The sequence below is a fragment of the Misgurnus anguillicaudatus genome, chromosome 8, assembly GCF_027580225.2.
Source record: "Misgurnus anguillicaudatus chromosome 8, ASM2758022v2, whole genome shotgun sequence".
Classification (NCBI taxonomy): Eukaryota; Metazoa; Chordata; class Actinopteri; order Cypriniformes; family Cobitidae; genus Misgurnus; species Misgurnus anguillicaudatus.
Genome location: NC_073344.2, coordinates 26,124,792 through 26,145,994, shown reverse-complemented (window position 1 = coordinate 26,145,994; position 21,203 = coordinate 26,124,792). Strand labels below are relative to the sequence as shown.

The window sequence follows — 21,203 nt, the reverse complement described above, 5'->3', positions numbered from 1 at the left end:
GTGAACACTGTTCATCAATTATTATCACAATATATACATGTTACAGTAAATTGTTAAAATGTTAGTTTAATGGATTTACACACTATAAATAAATATGTTAAAGCAATAGAAGAGTTCTAGATCTTAATAAACGTGTTTTAGTAGTGAATAAAAGTCATAATAATCTTTACTGTATATGAATGTGTCTGTATAACATACAAATAACTAAACATATGACAATGATTTTAAAGATCTGCCACTTTCAAAACAAATATTTAAAACCCACTTTAAAGTGTTTTGGTCATCTTTAATCCAGTTGCCTTTATATGAAATTGCATATGCCCGGTTTGACAGACATAAGGACTCTCAGACTGAAATAAATGCTTGCCCTGTCACTGTCATTTTTATCAAAGGCATTTAAATATCCTAATTTAACTAAGTCATAATCCTGGTTTAAGATAAGACTTGACTGTGAAAAAAAACACAGAATCACCTACATGAACTCTCAAGTCATTCATATTTAAGTCCTTTATTTTAAATAATATCACAAGTTTACATATGTACAGTCTAGATCAAAATAAATTACAAATACAATAAAAAAATTAAAAGATTTTTATAGACTAGATCATATCTATTAAACCTATTTTGTAAAGACATTTTTAATCGGCTTTTGCAGATCCAACAACAGCTGCTGTCAAGTTTTCTTCCTTCCTGTTAGCAATTAACGGCCAAAAGCCTGGATTCTCTTCATACCATTTAACTGAAGACAAAAAACATATCAGTTTATCATCATCATCACAGTTTATCACAGAACACACATTATCATCATCATCACATTTTGTCACAGAATAGTTTGTTGTAGACTCTTACTTGTGCGTCGAATTCCTTCTTTCCATGTTACTTTTAATCTCCACCCGAGTCTGTGAAGTTTATCTGATATTATGGGATATCTCATCTCACTGACAGATCTACAAAGTTCAACATATATTAACTTTAATCTGTCACAAATAATAAAAACTCTTCATTCATATTTATTACTTACCGATCTTCAACAAACTGTATCCATTCATCCAGATTTTCATTTGAAACATTCTTCCCTGTCTGTAAATAAACAATTTTCAATGAAAACACAACAATAAACATCAACCAATGTGATGTCACACTGCAGTCCAGGAGATAAGAAGCAAATCTAAGGAGAACAACACTACTTTAGGATGATTTTTACCATGTGCACAAGTTCTCTGGCCAGCTGAATGATGGGAATTTCAAAGTTGGTCCCGATATTGTAAATCTCTCCCAGAATGCCCTTCTCCATCACAATAAGAAAGGCTTGAGTGAGGTCATCAACATAAAGAAAGTGTCTGGACTGCAGGCCTGTGCCCTCAATAGTGCTGTATAAGAGCACAGAGATGAGTTTCAGTTTATGAATAATAACTCCAGTATTATTATAAGAGAAAATATTCACCATTTTTGGTCATGTTGTATGAGGGACAGGAATTTGGGAATGACCTGCAAAAAGAGATACAAAAAAACAATTCAAACTTTACCCCAAAACATCTGCATGTGGGTATAACTTCACCTTTACCTTCTCTTTATACTGCCGAGGTCCGTATACATTATTGCTTCTTGTTATAATAACAGGAAACTGCAGGAAAAAAACATTTACAACATTATTGATTTCATTCATGCTATTACAGCGATAACACACAACAGTAACAATAATACAAAAAAAGAAAAAGACAGCATTATGTTTCTGACAGACAAGAATCGCAAAATAAGCTTTATTTGTGATATTGACCTTGTGTTTCCTCCAGTAGGACATGACGATGTTCTCTGCAGCGGCTTTAGATGACGAGTATGGATTGCGTGGTTTTTGTGGACTCACTTCATCAAACGGCTGATTTGAAACAAGAACCAAATAACTGGAGTTTAAATTAAACTCAGTTCGTTATCTGGTTAACTCTGTGATTCTGCAGTTTCACATCAGTTTCGTTCAGACTTTGCTCACCTGATGTAAACTGGGTCCGTACACCTCATCTGTGCTCACGTAGATGAATCTCTTGACTCGAGCATGAAATGCGGCTCTGACCAGCACACCGGTGCCATCTGCGTTTACACGCATGAACCGTGACGGACACACAAACGAATTCTCTAAACGCACGAGAGATGAAAACATTCATGTGAGATGAAATCCTCTGACTTTAATTCAATGGTCAATGGTGTTTGTCAAGCTCTTACCCACCGACATGAGTCTGAGCAGCACAATGAAAGACAACACTGATGTCTTCAGTTGAAAAGAGATGGGTTATGAATAATGGATCACATACATCTCCCTGAGAGAAATAAATGTAATTAGTCATAGATCATTTGGACATATGATAATAATAACTAAAAAGTGATCTGTACCAGAATGAATTTATAAGTGCTGGTGTTCTCTAAAGACTTCAGGTTCTTCAGACTCGAGCAGTAATCTAACTGAAAGAAATAAACACACACACACAACAGACAAGCACAGGCAGAGACACAGACACGCAGGCACAGACACGCAGGCACAAGCACAGACACGCAGGCACAAGCACAGACACGCAGGCACAAGCACAGACACGCAGGCACAAGCACAGACACGCAGGCACAGACACGCAGGCACAGACACGCAGGCACAGACACGCAGGCACGGACACAGACAAGCACAGACACAGACAAGCACAGGCACAGGCACAGACGCAGACAAGCACAGACACGCACAGACACGCAGGCACAAGCACAGACACGCACAGACATGCACAGACACGCAGGCACAGACACAGACACCCAGGCACAGACACGCAGGCACATACAAGCACAGAGACAGGCAGGCACAGACACGCAGGCACAGACACAGACACGCACAGGCACAGACACTCAGTCACAGACAACCAGGCACACACACGCAGGCACAGACACAGACAAGCACAGACACAGACAAGCACAGGCACAGACAACCACAGGCACAGACAACCACAGGCACAGACACGCAAGTACAAGCACAGACACGCAGGCACAGACACGCAGGCACAGACACGCAGGCACGGACACAAACGCACAGGCACAGAGACGCGGGCACAGACACAGACAACCACAGACAAGCACAGGCAGAGACACAGACACGCAGGCACGGACACAAATGCACAGGCACAGACACGCAGGCACAAGCACAGACACGCAGGCACAAGCACAGACACGCAGGCACAAGCACAGACACGCAGGCACAAGCACAGACACGCAGGCACAGACACGCAGGCACAGACAAACACACACGGAGGCACAGACACGCAGACACAGACACAGACAAGCACACACACGCAGGCACAGGCACGCACACGTGTCTCTATTTAGATTGATATCACTCTTTGTGTAAGTAAAACACTCATCGTGAACACACCTGATCTTACATTATCTATATTGATGATTTTCCAGTGTGGATATCTTGCAGCCAAAGCAAGAATTAAATGAGATCCACTGCAATGACAAACATAATTATAAATCATATAGTGACCTGAAAACATTCATTTACACTTATAAATATATTAGTGTTACTATTATATGTGAAATAACAACATTATCAACACGAGAATCACTAAAACTAATTCTCGTTTCTCATTTATGCTTATAATTATACTTTTTTGTTGCTTTATAAATAGAGTTGTGCTGAAGTTAACTGTGTGATCCAGTAAGTTAAGTTTCTAACTGATAATCAGAGGTTTGTAACTCACATGAATCCTGCTCCTCCAGTCACCAGAACAGTGTGAGACTCACTTACACTCAACATCACTCATCAGAGTCTCACAACAAACTCCTTCTGATCTCATCCCTTACTTACATTAAATCTCTTTTCGGCAGAGTTTTGATGAATTAATTTCACAAAATAATTCGATGCGTGTCAAAGTCCGTAAACACAGTCATCGCGACAGTTTCATCGGTTTACGGCAGCGCTGACACGTATGTGCTGCACCGCCTCAGACTGAACCCCGCCCCTGACGAGCTCTCATTGGTTACCTTGGTCCGCTGGATAGACGGCTCTCTCTTTGATTGGTTGTAGCAGAAGTCAATCGTCCAGCGCAGAACGAGGACTGTATTTGCCTCATTCATTTCAGTGAATGTAGAGAAATAAAATCATGTTTGTGTTTGTTTTAAGTCTCACGATTCTTCTGTTCACTTCGTGTCCTGCAACAGCGAAAACAGTTTCTGGAGTTTTCCGGAGCGACACGGCAAGAGAAACCTGGGGACAATACATCACAAGATTTCAGTTTCATGGTGGGTTTTATAATCTTACAGCATAACACATATATTAAAACAATGACGTCACCACACTTACTTACATTCATTTGTTTATTTATTCATTCATTCAAGAAAAAATAATGCACTATGTTGAATTAATATTACCTTCAAAAAACAGAAAGCTTGTCAGATTTTAACTATTTTCATCTTTCTTTGTTTTTCGGACAGTTTACATTTGGGTACACTGCTGTAGTATAATATTACTGTCAATTGTTCAATAAAACTGAAACTGAAAATGAATGTCTGATGCTGAGCATCAGTGTGCGAATGTCTGATGCTGAGCATCAGTGTGCTAATGTCTGATGCTGAGCATCAGTGTGTGTATGTCTAATGCTCAGGTGTTTGTCCCACAGGTGAGAATGCTGTGATCGTCTATCATGTGGATGATGCTCACGTGGCTCTACAGAGAGAAGCAAGACTGCTGCTGTTTCAGGGCCTCGAGGCTTTTGACAATCTCAGCTGTCTGGAGAGAGTTTCTGCAGCGCACAACTCCAGTAAGTCTCTCTCTCTCTCTCTCTCTCTCTCTCTCTCTGATTTAAATGAATACTACAAAGGAAGGTTGTTTTATTATGCCATTTATTTTGAATGTGCCATAGCTTATAGCAGCATATTAACAGTGTTGCATTTAAATCTCAGTTATTGTGAGTAAAGCGGAGCAGAACCAGACGATACCACAACAGTCCAGTCCACAGCTGTGGTATGTGATGTATGCGGACCGTTACACCTGTCAGGAGGAGCAGGTGGACCGGCAGCTGGAGGACATACACTTCCAGATAATCCTACTGAATCCAGATGCTGAAGGAAATCCACTGGATCACTTCAGCGCTGAGGAGGCCGGTGAGACGCGAGTTTCCCATTAATCCAATGCTGGAAAACACAAAACTCTCTGTTCTGACTGAATCCTCTCTCTCTTCTTGTTTACTAACACAGAAGGTCAGTAATGTTTGATGTTCATTTATGACCTCTCACTGCAGGTCTGCACAGTTTCTACTTCCTGTCAGTCTTGGCGTATTTCGTGGCGTCGTGCATCTACTTGCAGCCGCTGTGGCAGGCGTTGAGTAAAGGCGGCCCTATGCTCACTGTGCTGAAGGTTTTATCTACAGTGCTGTTTCTGCAGGGAACGTCAGTGCTGCTCAACTACGTCCACATGGCCCGGTGAGACCCGCTAACACTTCTCATCATTAACATTATTATGGGATGTTATACTGACCTTGTGTCCGTCTCTCAGGTACGCTAGAGATGGGATAGGGATGCCTCTGACGGGCAGCCTCGCCGAGTGTGAGTTTGTCTTCATACACACAAACACTTGATTCACATGTTGTTAGTTCATGAGCTCATCAGCATGTGTGTGTTTGTGTGTGTTAGTGTGTGATATGATCGCTCAGGTTCAGATGGTCTATATGTTGTTGAGTTTGTGTGTCGGCTGGTCTCTGAGTCGCAGCAGGAAGTCTTTGAGTAAACCGCTCCAGTGGGATTCATCTCCTGTGTCCACGGGTGTCGCAGTGGCCACGGTCATCACACAGGTCAGAAGACACAGCAGGTGGAGAGAAAGAGATTGTGATGATGAAACATGATATGAGTTTTAGATTGTGTATATGTGTGTAGGCAGCATTACTGATCTGGGAACAGTTTGAGGACACAGAGCATCACAGTTTTCACAGTCATCACAGTATCGCCGGGCGGCTGCTGATGGTGCTGCGTGTGGCGCTCGCTCTCTTTCTGGCATCAGTCATCTATCAGATGGTTTCAGCAGAGAGAAGTTCACTCAAGAGAGATTTTTATCTCAGTTTCACCAAGGTAACACACACACACACAAGAGTCTGATCTCAGAGCGTTAGATGCGTGCGTACAGCATACAAAACTGAGATGAGTTTGAAGACGTTTAAAAAGAATATATTAGAAATAAATATAACACTTTGTGCATGTGTTTTTTGTTTCAGGGTTGTTTTCTGTGGTTCTTGTGTCAGCCAGTTTTGGTTGTGTTCTCATTAACGCTGAATGAACATCAGAGAGAAAAGGTAAGTGAGGAACTACAGTAATCTGTGTCTCCATTAAAGCTCGGCATCATCTCATCCGTGTGTTTGCGTGTGCAGGTGGTCACGATCGGTGTGATTTTGTGTCAGTGTATCTCAGTGGTGATTCTGTACCGACTCTTCCTGTCACGCAGTCTGTATTGGGAAGTGTCGTCGCTGTCGTCCGTCACGCTGCCTCTGACCATGAGCCGAACCGCTCGAGAGCGATACTGAGAAGACGACGGTCTGATGAAGACCTGGAATCTCAGACACACTGGAGAAGATGTCAGCAAACTCTGCATCTAAACACACAAACGGATGCTCTTTAGTCACGTGACCGCCGTGCACTAAAACTAGAGATGAACATCATTCTGGTCTTATTGATGATGTTATTTATTTGATGAAGTTTCTCTCTCTGACACACAGAAGTGTAAATGAGGATCTGTTCATTCATTTATAAGTCCAGCACATGCTGTCAAAGCGAGAGATGAAGTTAAGGGTGTTATTGTCTGAGACAGTACTGAAATAATGCCACCTGCTTCTTGTTTTATGGCTCATAAATGTTTTTATTTGTAATCTGAATTAGGTTGTATAATTCTTAGACATTTCTGTTTTTCCTATGAGTGCCTGAATTGACAATCACTTTTAAAGGATGCTTATTGATTCGCTCTCCGCCCTACTGAAAAAAAACACCAGCAAAACCAGTTAGTGCCAGGCTAAGAGACCAACTAAAACTAGCTCCCCAGCTTATGCTGGTTTTGGCTGGTCTCTCAGTTTGGTATTAACTGGTGTTGCAAACTGGTCTAGCTGTGTTTTGGTCACTTTTATAGATGGGTTAGCTGGACATAGCTGGTCAGACTGGAGGACCAGCTTAAACCAGCTACCAGTTTATGCTGGTTTTAACAGGGTTTTTTTTTTTCAGTAGGGCTGGGTCCTACACATTTTAGTGTGACATATGACAGATTTGTTGGGATGAATACTGTTAACTCACGCACGTGTTGCTGTGGAAAAGTCTCTATAACATTATGGTTAATAAACGTCATGTACACGATTAGTCAGTTTTGTATTTTGATGGGTGTCACTGATGAAAAGATGATATTGAGATAAATGTGAAGGATTCATAATGTGTCATTGAATAGCTCATGGTGTGATGAAATGAGGTGAATTCAGTCTGATGTAATAAACCAAGCCCTGCAGTTTTATGTAACTCTAAACAGGTTTGGGAGGAGCCTAAACATTCAGGCCTGTCAATCATCACTGTGGGCGTATATGGCAGCCTTAGGCCCTCCGGGTCCAGCTGTAGTTTTTCTGACATCCCATCTCCTCCTTAACTCCTCCATGCAGTTTCTGTTGTATGGGAGCCCCGACCTGAGGTTCGATCTATCTGAAGGTTCAGAGCTCCCTTTAAGGACAGCAAGCCAAGTTCATTAAAGGTGGGGTGCATGATCTCTGGAAGCCAATGTTGATATTTGAAATCACCTAAACAAACACGCCCGTACCCCAATAGATCGACCCGCCCCACACATACGTAACCCAGGGGACAATGTTGGTTAGTAGACACACCCCTTACTGCTGATTGGCTACAAGTGTGTTTTGGTAGTCGGCCCGACTCCCTTTTCCAAAGTGTTTTTCCAAATCATGCACCCCGCCTTTAAACCCTGAATGCACAGGTGAACTAATACTTGGAAACATGAACAAAATCACTTCTGTCTGAGCTCATGTTAACAGAGAAACTATTTCTATAATATTATGTAGTGACGTAAATAAACTTCCTTTTTTACAAATTTGATCTAAAATGTTGATTGATTGATTGATTGATTGGTCAGTCCAGCATATATAGTAATTGATGAATCTACACAGAAGTTGATCTATACATACATCTTCAATGAACCTGACCTGCATGGTTTGTAGTTTATGTGAAGCATCTCCCTGCTGAAAAAATCTAATTCCCATGCTGGTTTAGCTGGTGGTCACCAGCATACCAGCACCAAAACACAACATATGCTGGTCTTGCTGGTATGCTGTTTTTTCAGCAGGGATCAGAGATGTCATTTCATTCAGTTTATAAACCACAGCTCAAATAAAAAGAGAGAATTAGGTCATCTTAATATTAAGAGATATTTTTTTACAGCGGTTTTCTTCTCATCTGATCTTAGTTTTAAAATAAAGAGAAATTAAAGATCTTTTTATTCAATATTACAGATGAAACTGAGTTTAAATAAAACATCCAGGATCATACTGTACATGACGCATGTTCAGTTTATATAATAAAAGATTTGTACAGATCTGTTTGGAATGATTACAGGGATTCATTTTCTTTGAATGCTCAAATCTATTCATTCATTGATTCATTGATTCATGAGTCATTACTTCTCTGTCACTGTACTGGAGTAAATGTTTCATACCTGTAATCCCAACCTATAACTCAATGATGAAACCCACATTAAGAGGGTGTAACATGTGCTCAATGTTCTCATGGGAGGTGATGATGGGCACGGCTGTGTATAAATACAAACACACAAACACACTGCAGATATACGAGTAAAGAAAACAGCATCAACCATGAGCTCTACAAAATCTCTCAACACAAATCAGGGTAAGAAAACAATCTTCACTGCATTATACTAATACACCATCAGACTTACTATAGTAAAGAGTATTACTGATTTAAGTAGAGGACATATGTTTTTTTTCTATCATACAATACAGTTGTTTATTGATTCAATCAGATTCAATCTCTGCACATGCTGATCTATGAGTCTTCACCATTACTATAGTTAACTGATTCAGATCATCTAGTACATTACTGATAGGTATAAAACATTGCTCAGATGTGTGTGCACATTTCTGAAGTGTATTGATGATTGTGATGCTCTTTGTTAACTAACATGAATGTAAATGATGTATGCAGGATTCATTCACCTAAAGGGCTTAAGATCATCTAAGATTAACTTTCTCCATTGTATAAATCAGACTGACACATAAACTGCATTTAATAAAAACAAATGAATGTTTAGTGCCAGCTTTCTTTAGAAAGTTTCTTTTTGAGTGACAGCTAAATGAGTTTCATGGGAACATCAGAAATAGGGTTTGGGTTAGGTAACTTTGTTACACACACACACACACTGCTGGGTTATTTACTATAGTAATGTTGTTTAACAGGTCGTGTTACTGTGGATCTTCAGTGTAAGAAGAACAACACAGACCATCGCACACATGAGATCACATTGGACCGGCTCATCGTGAGGAGAGGAAAACCCTTCACATTCAAACTCAGTCTGGAGCGTCCACATCAAAATTACATTGAGCTGACTGTGGAGACAGGTGTGAAGATATCAACACAATCTTTCTGCTTTGATTCATCTCTCAGAAGAGAAGAGAAATCCTCAATCTCAGTGTTTAGATAGTTGTGTAGATGTTCATGCAGATCTGACCATTAATAAAGTGATATAAAACTCATTCTTCATGAATCTAAAGGTGTTTTCTCTCTTCATCAGGTCCTAATGCGTCTGTAGAGAAGGGGACTCGTTCAGTGTTTGACAGTAAACAGCAGCAGGTCAGCAGTTGGAGTCTGCAGGTTTTAGAAAGCTCATCTTTATCTGTTAGTCTGTCTGTTGTGTCTCCATCAAACGCCAGTATTGGTCTTTACTCACTGTGGGTGAAAACCGGCTCATCGGCGGCTGTGGGGACACGCGTGGCCTCCTTCACTGTGCTCTTTAACCCCTGGTGCGAGGGTACGTCTCTCGTATTATTCACTCTTTTATGATGATGTGACTGTCTTCATGTCTTCATGGATCTCCTGGTGTTCACAGATGATTGGGTGTTTCTGCCCAATGAAGCAGAGAAACAGGAGTATGTTATGAATGAACAGGGCATCTTGTACAAGGGTGTAAATGAATACATCACAACTCAAGCCTGGGACTTTGGGCAGGTAGACAGTATATGACACAACATAAGAGATCTCAAGTATGAAGTGAATTTGATCTAAATGTAAGACGAGATTGTTCTTGTTCTCCTCTAGTTTGAAGATGATATTTTGGACATTTGTCTGAAGCTCTTGGATTTGAACCCAAAGTGTGTGAAGAACCCTCAGGAGGATTATTCTGCACGCTGTAATCCCATCTACATCAGTCGTGTGGTCACCGCTATGGTAACTTTGACATACAGACTCGTTTCATTCATGTTTCTCTCGCATGATGTTTTCTGATGAAGGACAGATGTTAAACTTCATTCTGAATCCTGTAGATCAACTGTGATGATGATGATAAGGGGGTGATATCGGGTCAGTGGGACGGCACGTACATCGGAGGAGTTGAGCCGAGTCAATGGACCAGCAGTGTGGACATCTTAAGAAAATGGATGAAGTATGACTGCTATCCTGTCAAATTTGGACAGTGTTGGGTGTTTGCAGCAGTGATGTGCACAGGTACGCACACACACAGACAGAAACACACACACACACACACGCACACACACACACACACACGCACGCACGCACACACACACACACACACACACACTGTGTGCATTGCTTAATGTGTGTGTATTTGTTTGTGTTATATGTAGTGTTGAGATGTTTGGGGATTCCTTGTCGTGTTGTTACCAACTATCAGTCGGCTCATGACACGGATCTGAATCTCATTATTGATGAATACTACGGTGATTATGGTGTCATGCCTAAACGAAACCTTGACAGTATTTGGTAAGTATAATCTGATCATTCATATCAAACTACTGGACTGAACAGTCAACTGTTTTAAACACATTTTAAATAATCCATTAATATTTAATGAATAAAGGATTGATGAATTAGGAGTGTCCAGTCTAAGGTATAACTATAATCATAGCTTTGTAAAGAAATATAGACACAATTATTATTTCTACATATAAGAATTTAAAGCAGAAATCTTTGGATCAACAGTGAGTTGACTTCATCTTTTAAGGTTTGTGTATAAATATATTGAATGTTATGCAGGAATTATCATGTGTGGGTGGAGGGTTGGATGAGACGTCCTGATCTCTCTGAAGATTTCTTCTATGATGGCTGGCAGGTTCTGGACCCGACACCACAAGAGAAAAGTACAGGTACTTAAACCATCACTGTGTAACTTCACTATAATCTCAGTCAAGTTCTTTAACACACTGACTGATGTGTGATGATGGCTGTAAGATTATTGGAGATCAATAAATCAAAGTCTTCTGTTTTGTTCAGATGTTTACTGCTGCGGTCCTGCTCCTGTCAGAGCCATTCGTGAAGGTCACACCGACATCAAATACGATGTGCCGTTTGTGTTTGGTGAAGTCAATGCTGATAAAGTCTCATGGCTGATAATGGCCAACGGCTCCAAAAGGAAGATTCAAACAGACACGAAAACTGTAGGACAGAGTATCAGCACTAAAGCTATAGGCACCAACAAAAGACAAGATATCACTGAAAACTACAAATACACAGAGGGTCAGTATGCACACATACACACACACACATGCATGCACATACATACACAAACACATGCATGCACACACGCACGCACTCACACTTTTATTTAAAATGAGTATGATTATTTTGACAGATCCAGGATAAAGAGTGAAGTGTATTGATGTGTTCACATGTGTGTGTCTACAGGTTCTGTGAACGAGCGCACTGCATACGATGAGGCTGTAAAGAGAGCCATTGCAGTGATGATGGCAGAATATCCTCCTCTTCCAAACGTAGAGATGAAGATCAGTCTGGATGGGAAGCCTTTGAACGGTGTGGACATTAAAGTCAAAGTCAGCTTGAGCACAGACAACAGCAAAACACAAGAGCTGTCAGTCAAGATGAACGCTCAGGTCATGAAATACACCAACAACCCTTCAGCCCGAGTCTGGAGTGACACCAAAGATATTCAACTACAACCCAAAACTGGTAAACACAAACACCCAATACCACATTAACAACACATGACATGATCAGGCCATACAAGATCTTCATAAAAATCTACAGTAAATGATCAGAATGACAACCAAAACACTTATGCCTTGTTTTCAGAAATATAATGTAATATATGAGACAGACGGGTGTTTGAAGAGTTTGTCTGTGTTGTTATTTCAGAGCAAATCATTCCCATCGTAATCCCGTTTGCTGCATACGGACCAGAATTTCTGGACAACAACTGCATTAAAGTGTCGGTGATCACGACAGATAAATCTGACTCAAAACTGGTTTATCTGGTGGAGAAAGACATCGTCCCACATGATCCCAGCCTTCAGTTAACTGTGTGTATCATCTCTAATACTAATCCATTCATCTTAACAGTGTGTGTGTGTTTGTGTTAACTAATATGTGTGTTGTGTTGTTGTGTTCAGGTGAGTGGGACTCCTATTCTGAACGGTGAAATGACAGCCGAGGTGATGTTTGAAAATCCTCTATCTGATCTCTCGCTGTATGACTGCTGCATTACACTGACAGGGAGTGGATTACTGAAACAAACTGAGGAGAACAAGTAAGACACAAACAAACACACACACACACACACACACACACACACACACACAACAAACACTAAACTCTCCCTCACATCTACTGTGTTTGCTCTTCAGGGTTTCTGAGCTCGGTCCGGGACAGAAAGCAACACTGAAGGTGAAGTTCAGACCCAACAGAGCCGGACCAAAGAAACTGATGGCCAGCTTTAACAGCTCAATCTTCAAAGACATCAAAAACAGCATCGATGTCAACGTTCGAATCGTCACATCACGCATGGTCTATACCACTTTCACCAAATAAAAGAGTTTGAGAAAAAAAAAACTCAGAAACAGTGTTAAAGTCATCTTCATCATCATCATCATCGACAGACTGTTGTTTTATTCTGAATAGCACAGTTACATGTAAATATTAAAGTTGTTATGTTCATGATTTAAATTAAATTATTAAGATTATTGCAAAAGCATGTTTTTATCTGTCCAGACCTCCAAATAAACATTGAAAATAAAGTGTGTGTTTGTGCTGAACAAAAAGTTTTCATATTGAAAACACTGCTGCTATAAAAGCTGATGTGAAGCATTCAGTTATACACACACACACACACACACACACATATTATATAACATGACGTAACATTTATAATACACAGATCATTCATCCAAACATAACATGAATGTCAATGAGATTTAGTTTTGTTTGTTTAACTCTCTGGAGTGAATGAATGAATGAATAAATGTTATGAGCTGGAGTCACGCAGCAGTGATTGGATTTTCTCCAGATTGTGATTGACAGCTCCATCCAGAAACTCCACCCAGGATAAATCTGCCTCCGTGCAAACATGACTCGTCCTGATGAGAGATTACAAAACAAACAGTAAACAACAGATAAAGAGAAGAGAGACGTCAATGACACAAGTCTCAACACACACAACATGAAGTCATAACAACAACATCAGGAGTCTTAAAGCGCTCTTACCTCGTGACCTCCAGGACCTTCTTCAACACAACTGACAGTTTACAAACCTAGAACCATGATAAAATAAAGCTTGAATCATTTTAACTAAAAGACTCAAAAACAAACATTATTATTCTTAAGCGTAGCATTAGCACATCACACAAAAAATCACTTTAAGGGGAAACCAAAACGTTTTTGCTTTCATGTTGTTTGAATGGTGCAGTTTGTAGATTTTAGTGCATCTAGCAGTGAGATTGCGAATTGCAATCAACGGCTCAGTCCACCGTTCACCGAAATGCATAGAGAAGCTACGGTAGCCACCACAGGACAAACATGTTGTCTAGGACAAAATACAGAACTAGTGACAAAATGCACTCTGTAGAGCAGTTTGTCCATTTAGGGCTACTGTAAAAACATGACGGCACAAAATGACGGCTTCCATGTAAGGGGACCCGCGGTGTATGTAGATCAAAATGGCTAGGTAAACTCTAAGGTAATAAGCACATAACAGTTCATTATGCAAGGTCTTTATACACCCATGATAATATAGTTATGTATATTAGTTTGCATTTCTGTCAATAGATACTTCTAAAAGTTACACACTACACCTTTAAACCTGTATGAATGTCTTCTAACTGTAGAAATGTTCTGATGAACACAAGGGAAGATATTTTGAGGAATGTTTGTAACCAAACCGTTCAAACCAAATGAGCACCATTCACTTTGTAGGATTACAAATTTATAAAATGTTATATCTAGGTTCCAATGTAATAGCATATAAACTGAAAAAGTGATGTACATTGTGTTATACTTCTTGAGGTAAAGATTATGACATTCTACAATCAAGTCAGGCAGCCCAGGTGGCTAAGACATTAACCTTTTGTCTTTATGCTCTTCCTGATCATTGGGAAGGGTACCAAGTTAACGGTGATTGCTAAGCTCAAGGCACAACTGTGCCTTTGTCTCTATGCATTTGGAGGTATGGGCGATACTGTTAGGATGATTGGATTAGCACCTATGCATTTGAATGACACTGTTATGCTGATGAGATCAGGGCTGAAGCAATTCCTTGTATCGGGCTGATTCCTTGACTGAATTTACATGGTTTGTTTAAAGTTGAGTGCTTTGTATTCCATTTAGGGGACTGCCCCCTAAAATGTGTATAAATGCAATGTAGGGCTACTGTAAGTCAGACTTGGTGACTGCAGCGCCCCGAGCTCTATGCTCTGATTTGAAGATCGCTTTCTGCAATAAAGACTACTGCTCGAGGAAATCCAAGTCTCCTGGTCTTCGCTAAAAAGGTTTACAACAACTTCCATAGTATTCTTTTTCCTACTATGGAAGTAAATCAGGGTCATGATTGTTTTGATGAACACGAAGGAAGATATTTGAAAGAATGAAACAAAGACATTTATACAGATTTGTAACAACATGAGAGAGAGTAAACGATGACAGAATTTTTATTTTTGGGTGAACGATCCCTTTAAACATGAATTTATAATTGATATAAAAATCCATGTGAGAAGCACAGTAATGAATTCAGCAGGAGTTGTGTTTGAAGTTGTCAATCATTCTGAAGTGTTTTTTTAAGAGATTTCACAACACCTGAAGGATTATTACTCATACGGGCACACCTATAGTAAGACACACATGAGTTGTGGTGATGTCAGATCTACAGTAACATGAGGGATTATGGGGGATTATCACTGTAGGACAGCAGAGATTCGTTTGTACACGGCCCACATAGAGGTGCGTCATTACAAAAAGATGAAATGCTTACATTCTCATCCACAGCACAGCGGTCCACGGGTGGATAAAGAGAGAGTGTGAGGTCATCAATGCTAGAACACACAAACAAAAAAACACATCTTCATCATCATCATCATCATCATCAGCATCATCATCATGTATAAATCAAGAACAGGTGTACATTGATTATGATTATAGCATGTGTTTGTTAGATGCTTCATTCTTATTGGTTGATACGGTTTCATATCAGTACACCAAGTTTAACTGAGATAACAGTTTTTATTTTATCTTAACAAACGAAGCATTCATCTTGAGGTAGCCAAAGAAATACATTGAAAAAGAAAATGAATAAAATAAGTCAAAAGAGAAGAAATACAGTAAATAAACACTGATTGATTGATTGATTCTTCAGTTTTTGATTCATTCCTTATAACCTAAAACAAATGATACAGAAATACTGACAGAAATATCCACATGCCAAACTTGGTCACATTGCTCCTATTACTACAAAACTACTTTACATTAAAACGTGAGCTGGTGAGTAGTGCTACAGTCCATTATCACCTCAGATGTGCATTATTTTCTAATAATTCAGACAATACTCATGAACTGTAAACCTGACACACAGCTGAATGTAAGACAAGCGGTCGCTGTTATGTGTTTCACAGACTCACCTGGGACTGATCTCTTTGGCTATATCTGCCAGATCATCTAACTGTGCGATCTTCTCTTCGGTCTCCACTTGTCCGTTGTTTCTGACAGCAGAAGTGAGTTTACGCAGACACGCACCAGATGCCTTCATCAGACCCTGACACTGACCGATGAGCTGACGGTCCCACTGTGACCAGTATGTGTCCTGGTTGCCACGGACGTCCATTTCATCATCATCATCATCATCTAAGATGTCTCCAAACGGGTCCTGAGCTTCAGCTAGAGCCTTACGAGAGAAATGAGTACAAACAAAGATTTAATAAAGACTCACAGAAATGATAAAGACTTTAAGAGCCAGACCGTCTCCTAACCTGCTCCATTTCATCCAGGGCATCTTTCACCAAACCAATATATGATGTCAAGACTCTCAATACAGCCGAGCGATTATCTGTAATAAAAAGCACCAATCACTGTAGTCAAATATTGTTCTTTATTTATTAACTGTTTGACCTAAAACCACAGATTATTTTGTCCTGAAATGAAGTTCACAGTGTACCCATATCAAACAGTATGTATTGATTGATTATATTTGTCCCAAAATCACAGAAGACTGAAATCTGACTTATAATGTCAATAACAGTCAACAGTATATGTTGTATAATGGGGCGGTTTCACGGACAGAGTTTAGGTTAATCCAGGACTAGGTCTTATTTAAATGAGGTAATTTAAAATGTTTTTACAAACACAACTTACAAACTTACTTTGATGCTCTCATGGTGGTGGTGTGAACGCAAAGTTAGTCTGGGACTAAGACAAACCTTGTCTGGAAACCGCCCCTAAGTGTCTCAATGAATTAACTATGGAGGTGCAAAAATAATACAATTAAAAGTTTATATTATTATTATTTATTTCTGCATTGAAGTCATTTTTCGTTCTCCATAGTAAACGGTTTACACCTCAATATTAGTTTTGATCCCTCTCACCTTTTGGCAGCTGATGAAACTGATCACAGGCGGCCCAGACTCCTCCAGTCGAGGTCAACTGATCCTGAGACAAACTTGTGACACAACAGATGAACATACTGTTAATAATATACTCTTTATTTAAAGGTGCAGTGTGTAACTTTTATAAGGATCTCTTGACAGAAATGCAATCTAATCTACTTAGCTATATTATCAGCAGAGGTGGAAAGTAACGAATTACATTTACTCACGTTACTGTAATTGAGTAGTTTTTTTGTGTATTTTTACTTTTTTGAGTAGTTTTTAAAATCTGTACTTTTACTTTTACTTAAGTATGTTTTATTTAAAGTATTGTACTTCGCTACATTTTAAATCATATCCGTTACTGAGTAAAAAAATATTTTAAAAAGCAAAGTGATAAAGACGCGAAACGGATGTAAATGGGCGGGGCCCGGGGAACGCGCAAAAAGAACCATGGAGACGGACGAGACAGGCGCGCGCTCATGCAGACCCGCCTCAGTTCAAATCTTATGAAAGAAACCCCTGGTCATATTTAAGCGACCACTTTCCACTGACGCGAAGCGAGTGTTTCATTTCTATGAAAGGTAGGATTCATGCTCTTAAGTACGAAATTGCACGACGCGTTTTTAATACCATTCACATTATCTTCCGAGGTCTAGCAGTTTCGCGTCAAGTCAAACACAACTTCAAAACGTCTTCGAGAATGCGCAGGTCATTAGACATTGCAGAGAGAGAGAGAGAGAGAGAGAGAGAGAGAGAGAGAGAGAGAGAAGAATAAAGGTCATCAGGTACCCAGGTCAGGGATAAGAAGATAATAAACGTGTCAAATGTATATAGACATGGCACTCATCTCATTATATGCTCATTTAAACTAGATATAGTTTAATAAAATAATGTATGTTACCAGCAATACATCAATTACAACCTTACTATAGTGATTGTATTTACAAGCTGCTGACCACCTTCAAAAGTGCATAACTCACATGTAAAAATAATTAAACAATTCCATAAATGTTTCTTACTTTAAAAAAGGTTTTTATTTTATTAACTTTTTGTTATTGCACTTTAATTGTAAAGATGTTCCTACAATTAAAAATAACTAGTTTGATATTTATATTCCCTTGTCGTTTTTGAACTATACTAGAATCCTCCACCTCTTCCCGCTGTAAAAAAAGTAACTTTTACTCTGAGTAAAGTTAAAATGACTTACTTTTTACTTTTACTTGAGTAGATTTTTAGACAAGTAACTTTACTTTTACTTAAGTAAAATATTATTAAAGTAACTTTACTTTTACTTGAGTACAATATTTTATTACTTTTTCCACCTCTGATTATCAGTAATGTATAAAGACCTTACATAATCAACTGTATTGTTTTTACTTTAGAATTAGATGTTTTTATCTCCATACACCGCGGGTCTCATTACATGTAAGTCGTCGTCATGTTTCTACAGAAGCCCTGAGCGGACAAACTGCTCTATAGGCTGAGAATCAAGAACAACATTCAGTGTTTCCCATAAACGTGCAGTTTATTTGTGGCGGCGCATCCAACCAGGTGCAATAATGTGTGAATAAAAGAATAATAAAGTTCGGATGTGAAACCACACAGGAACGCATCCGCACAGCATTTTTGTAACTTTGTGCATGGCTTTACATCTGAAAATAAAGTGATAATAAAGTGTCAAGGATTAATGAGCGGTCTGTACAGAACCTGTCATGTGAGAGAGAGAGGTAGTAAAAAACCTGTATTTGTGGCAGTCATTTTTGATTTTGTGGTGGACCGACACAAATAAATGAACGTATGAGAAACAACACTGCATTTCATCGATATGCTCCGTTGCTCCCATCATGTTGTGTGTGTTTGTTTTGTGTTTATGATACTCAATGCTAGATGCCACTAAAATCTACACACAGCACATTTAAAGATGATGTGAAAGTGAAATAACATCTAGTACCTCTGTAGAGGAGAAGAGAGAATAACATCCAACAGCTGAACCAAACCCTCCAAAACTTCAGCCGTCGCATCTCGAACTGCTTTCCTCAGCGTAACACCTAAAGAAAACACAACACGCATCATAACATCTCAGTCAATCTCATGCTTCTCATTAACACCCTATTGAAAAATCCAGCCAAGACCAGCACAAGCTGATAGCTGGTTCCAGGGGGTTTACGCTGGTCCTGCCACCCTGACAAACCTTGCTACACCAGCAAAACCAGCTAAAACCAAGCTGGAGACCAGCTAAAACCAGCTCACCAGCCCACGCTGGTCTTAGCTGGATTTTCCAGTAGGGCAGACCACTCACTGAAGGGTCTATGACGAACTACTAACTGTCAGGTCAACACTAGAACTTAAAACAGATTTGTATTTGTTGTCTGTGCAATACTAAAGTAAAGTAGAGAAATGATTTAAAATATAGCAGCAACCAAACCTGGAGAAAGCAGAATCTAGTAAACTAGTAAAGAGAACCATCCAGACAGCCTTCACTTGATAAACATACTGGTTATCTTACTCTACCTTGACTCTTTGGTAACCAGAAGTAAACTGTTGATAAGGTCAAGACGCTCTTCTGAACAGAATCTGTTAACTTAACACAGTCCTGAAATGAGAAGAAATGTTGACTAGTGTCACGTCACATCACGTGTTAATGAAATGAAATGTGTGAAGTGCTTCACCTGCTCTGAGGGCAACGGAGGCTTTGAGAAGATTAAACTGAGTTTAGTTGCTTCTTGAGATGTCGCCTTTACAGCTTGATCCTTCACAACATGAGAAGAAAACACACGTGAGAGAGATTCATGTAGTGAAGATAATTCAACAGATAATAAAAAACACACAAACCTAAAGTCTCCCAGAAAGTCAACAAACTGAACGAGCCGCTGCTTTCATTTGACTCTCCATCTGTGAACACACACACACAACACAACAGGGGTTTGATTTAAACAAAACATGTCTGGTAAAGTTGACATATTTAACAAGCATAACCCAACATATACAATCCATTAGGAACACAACAGAAGGAATGAAAGAGACAGAAAAAAGGATATAAATCAAGATTAAATATATATCAATCATGTTCCATATCATGAAAGATCTCATTATATTTCCCCAAAATGAATGACACTTTTTATTATGAATAATTCTTAATGATTTGATGAAATGTTTTACTTTCACTACACACGATACGGTGACGTAAACAAAAGTCAGCGAATTGTTGAATTTAGCTTCCATCTCCTCTATTAATTGTATTTAATTGCTGTTCTCTTCTCTCGGTATGTTAACCGTATAAATATCGCGATGTGAATGTTTATCGTTGTTGTTTGAGTTTAGCCGTTAGCCGTAAACATAAACACGCGTGAACTAAACTCGTGATACCTCTGACGCGATCTCGTGTGGATCTCACGCAGTTGAAGAGGTTCCGCAGAGGAAGCAGAACTTCTGCACTCGAGTTCTCAGAGCTCATGACCCGGTTCGGTTCGGTTCTTCTGTCACGCGGAGCCTCAGAAAGCAAAGCTACGGCGGAACTGAAGTGTTGTCGCGCGTGTGTCGACGGAATGAGTTTGTGGTGACACCTTCAGACTGATCTGAGACCTGTGGCTGTCTGGCCTTTCTCAATACGAAGCCTGCAGCATCTTTATTATTATTATTTATTTGCCATAAATTAATACAACAGTGCAATAAGAAACCTTGCAATTAAAAAACATTTAGATTGAGAAACGGCCTCTGTCTACTTATTGCAGTTGTTTTAAATGTGATGTTGTTTGACAAAAATGTACCTAACATGAAGATAAAATCTAAAGTAAACTAAATACTAATACTATGATGTGTCATGCAGAACTGTTACACTTTGTATTTAGTAACATTTTAAACATTTTTTTATATTCTGTGACCCTGTCTGTGAAATCCAGATCTCATCTAATAATGAGTTTAAGAATATCAATAACTGATTTCAGTCTTTCACATGATCTCACTCAGTCAATATTTAAGATATATTATCACAAAATGTTCTTTATATTCTGTAGGTTGATCTGATGTAGAAAACAGTCAATCACAAAATCAACATATAAAGTTTAGCAGAGTGATGTGGACAGCAGGTGGCGCTCG

General features: G+C 39.4%; 4 protein-coding genes across 4 annotated transcripts; 2 read left to right on the top strand and 2 right to left on the bottom strand.

Moving 5' to 3' along the window:
• Positions 1-492: 492 nt before the first annotated feature.
• Positions 493-3,955, bottom strand: LOC141365778 (dTDP-D-glucose 4,6-dehydratase-like). The gene is made up of 12 exons (XM_073870582.1): positions 3,732-3,955; positions 3,411-3,477; positions 2,386-2,454; positions 2,222-2,312; positions 1,988-2,130; positions 1,778-1,876; positions 1,565-1,624; positions 1,445-1,488; positions 1,205-1,370; positions 1,022-1,080; positions 850-947; positions 493-739 (listed from the first exon to the last, which is right to left on the bottom strand). Exons 1-12 carry the CDS (start codon positions 3,785-3,787, stop codon positions 639-641), a joined length of 1,053 nt encoding a protein of 350 aa, XP_073726683.1. The 5' UTR covers positions 3,788-3,955; the 3' UTR covers positions 493-638.
• Positions 3,956-4,039: 84 nt separating this feature from the next.
• gpr180 (G protein-coupled receptor 180) lies at positions 4,040-7,359 on the top strand. Its single transcript, XM_073870581.1, has 9 exons — positions 4,040-4,272; positions 4,650-4,790; positions 4,933-5,133; positions 5,271-5,451; positions 5,525-5,574; positions 5,662-5,819; positions 5,902-6,093; positions 6,237-6,314; positions 6,390-7,359. Exons 1-9 carry the CDS (start codon positions 4,134-4,136, stop codon positions 6,540-6,542), a joined length of 1,293 nt encoding a protein of 430 aa, XP_073726682.1. The 5' UTR covers positions 4,040-4,133; the 3' UTR covers positions 6,543-7,359.
• Positions 7,360-8,748: 1,389 nt separating this feature from the next.
• tgm8 (transglutaminase 8) lies at positions 8,749-13,277 on the top strand. Its single transcript, XM_073870580.1, has 13 exons — positions 8,749-8,904; positions 9,471-9,632; positions 9,806-10,042; positions 10,121-10,239; positions 10,330-10,458; positions 10,554-10,734; positions 10,875-11,010; positions 11,284-11,393; positions 11,521-11,763; positions 11,932-12,213; positions 12,400-12,563; positions 12,654-12,790; positions 12,888-13,277. The coding sequence occupies exons 1-13, from the start codon at positions 8,871-8,873 to the stop codon at positions 13,069-13,071; spliced, it is 2,118 nt and encodes a 705-aa protein (XP_073726681.1). The 5' UTR covers positions 8,749-8,870; the 3' UTR covers positions 13,072-13,277.
• ccndbp1 (cyclin D-type binding-protein 1) lies at positions 13,106-20,669 on the bottom strand. The gene is made up of 11 exons (XM_073870583.1): positions 20,475-20,669; positions 19,935-20,000; positions 19,778-19,851; positions 19,620-19,701; positions 19,060-19,156; positions 17,106-17,179; positions 16,494-16,570; positions 16,146-16,408; positions 15,503-15,563; positions 13,744-13,790; positions 13,106-13,616 (listed from the first exon to the last, which is right to left on the bottom strand). Exons 1-11 carry the CDS (start codon positions 20,560-20,562, stop codon positions 13,505-13,507), a joined length of 1,041 nt encoding a protein of 346 aa, XP_073726684.1. The 5' UTR covers positions 20,563-20,669; the 3' UTR covers positions 13,106-13,504.
• Positions 20,670-21,203: the final 534 nt, after the last annotated feature.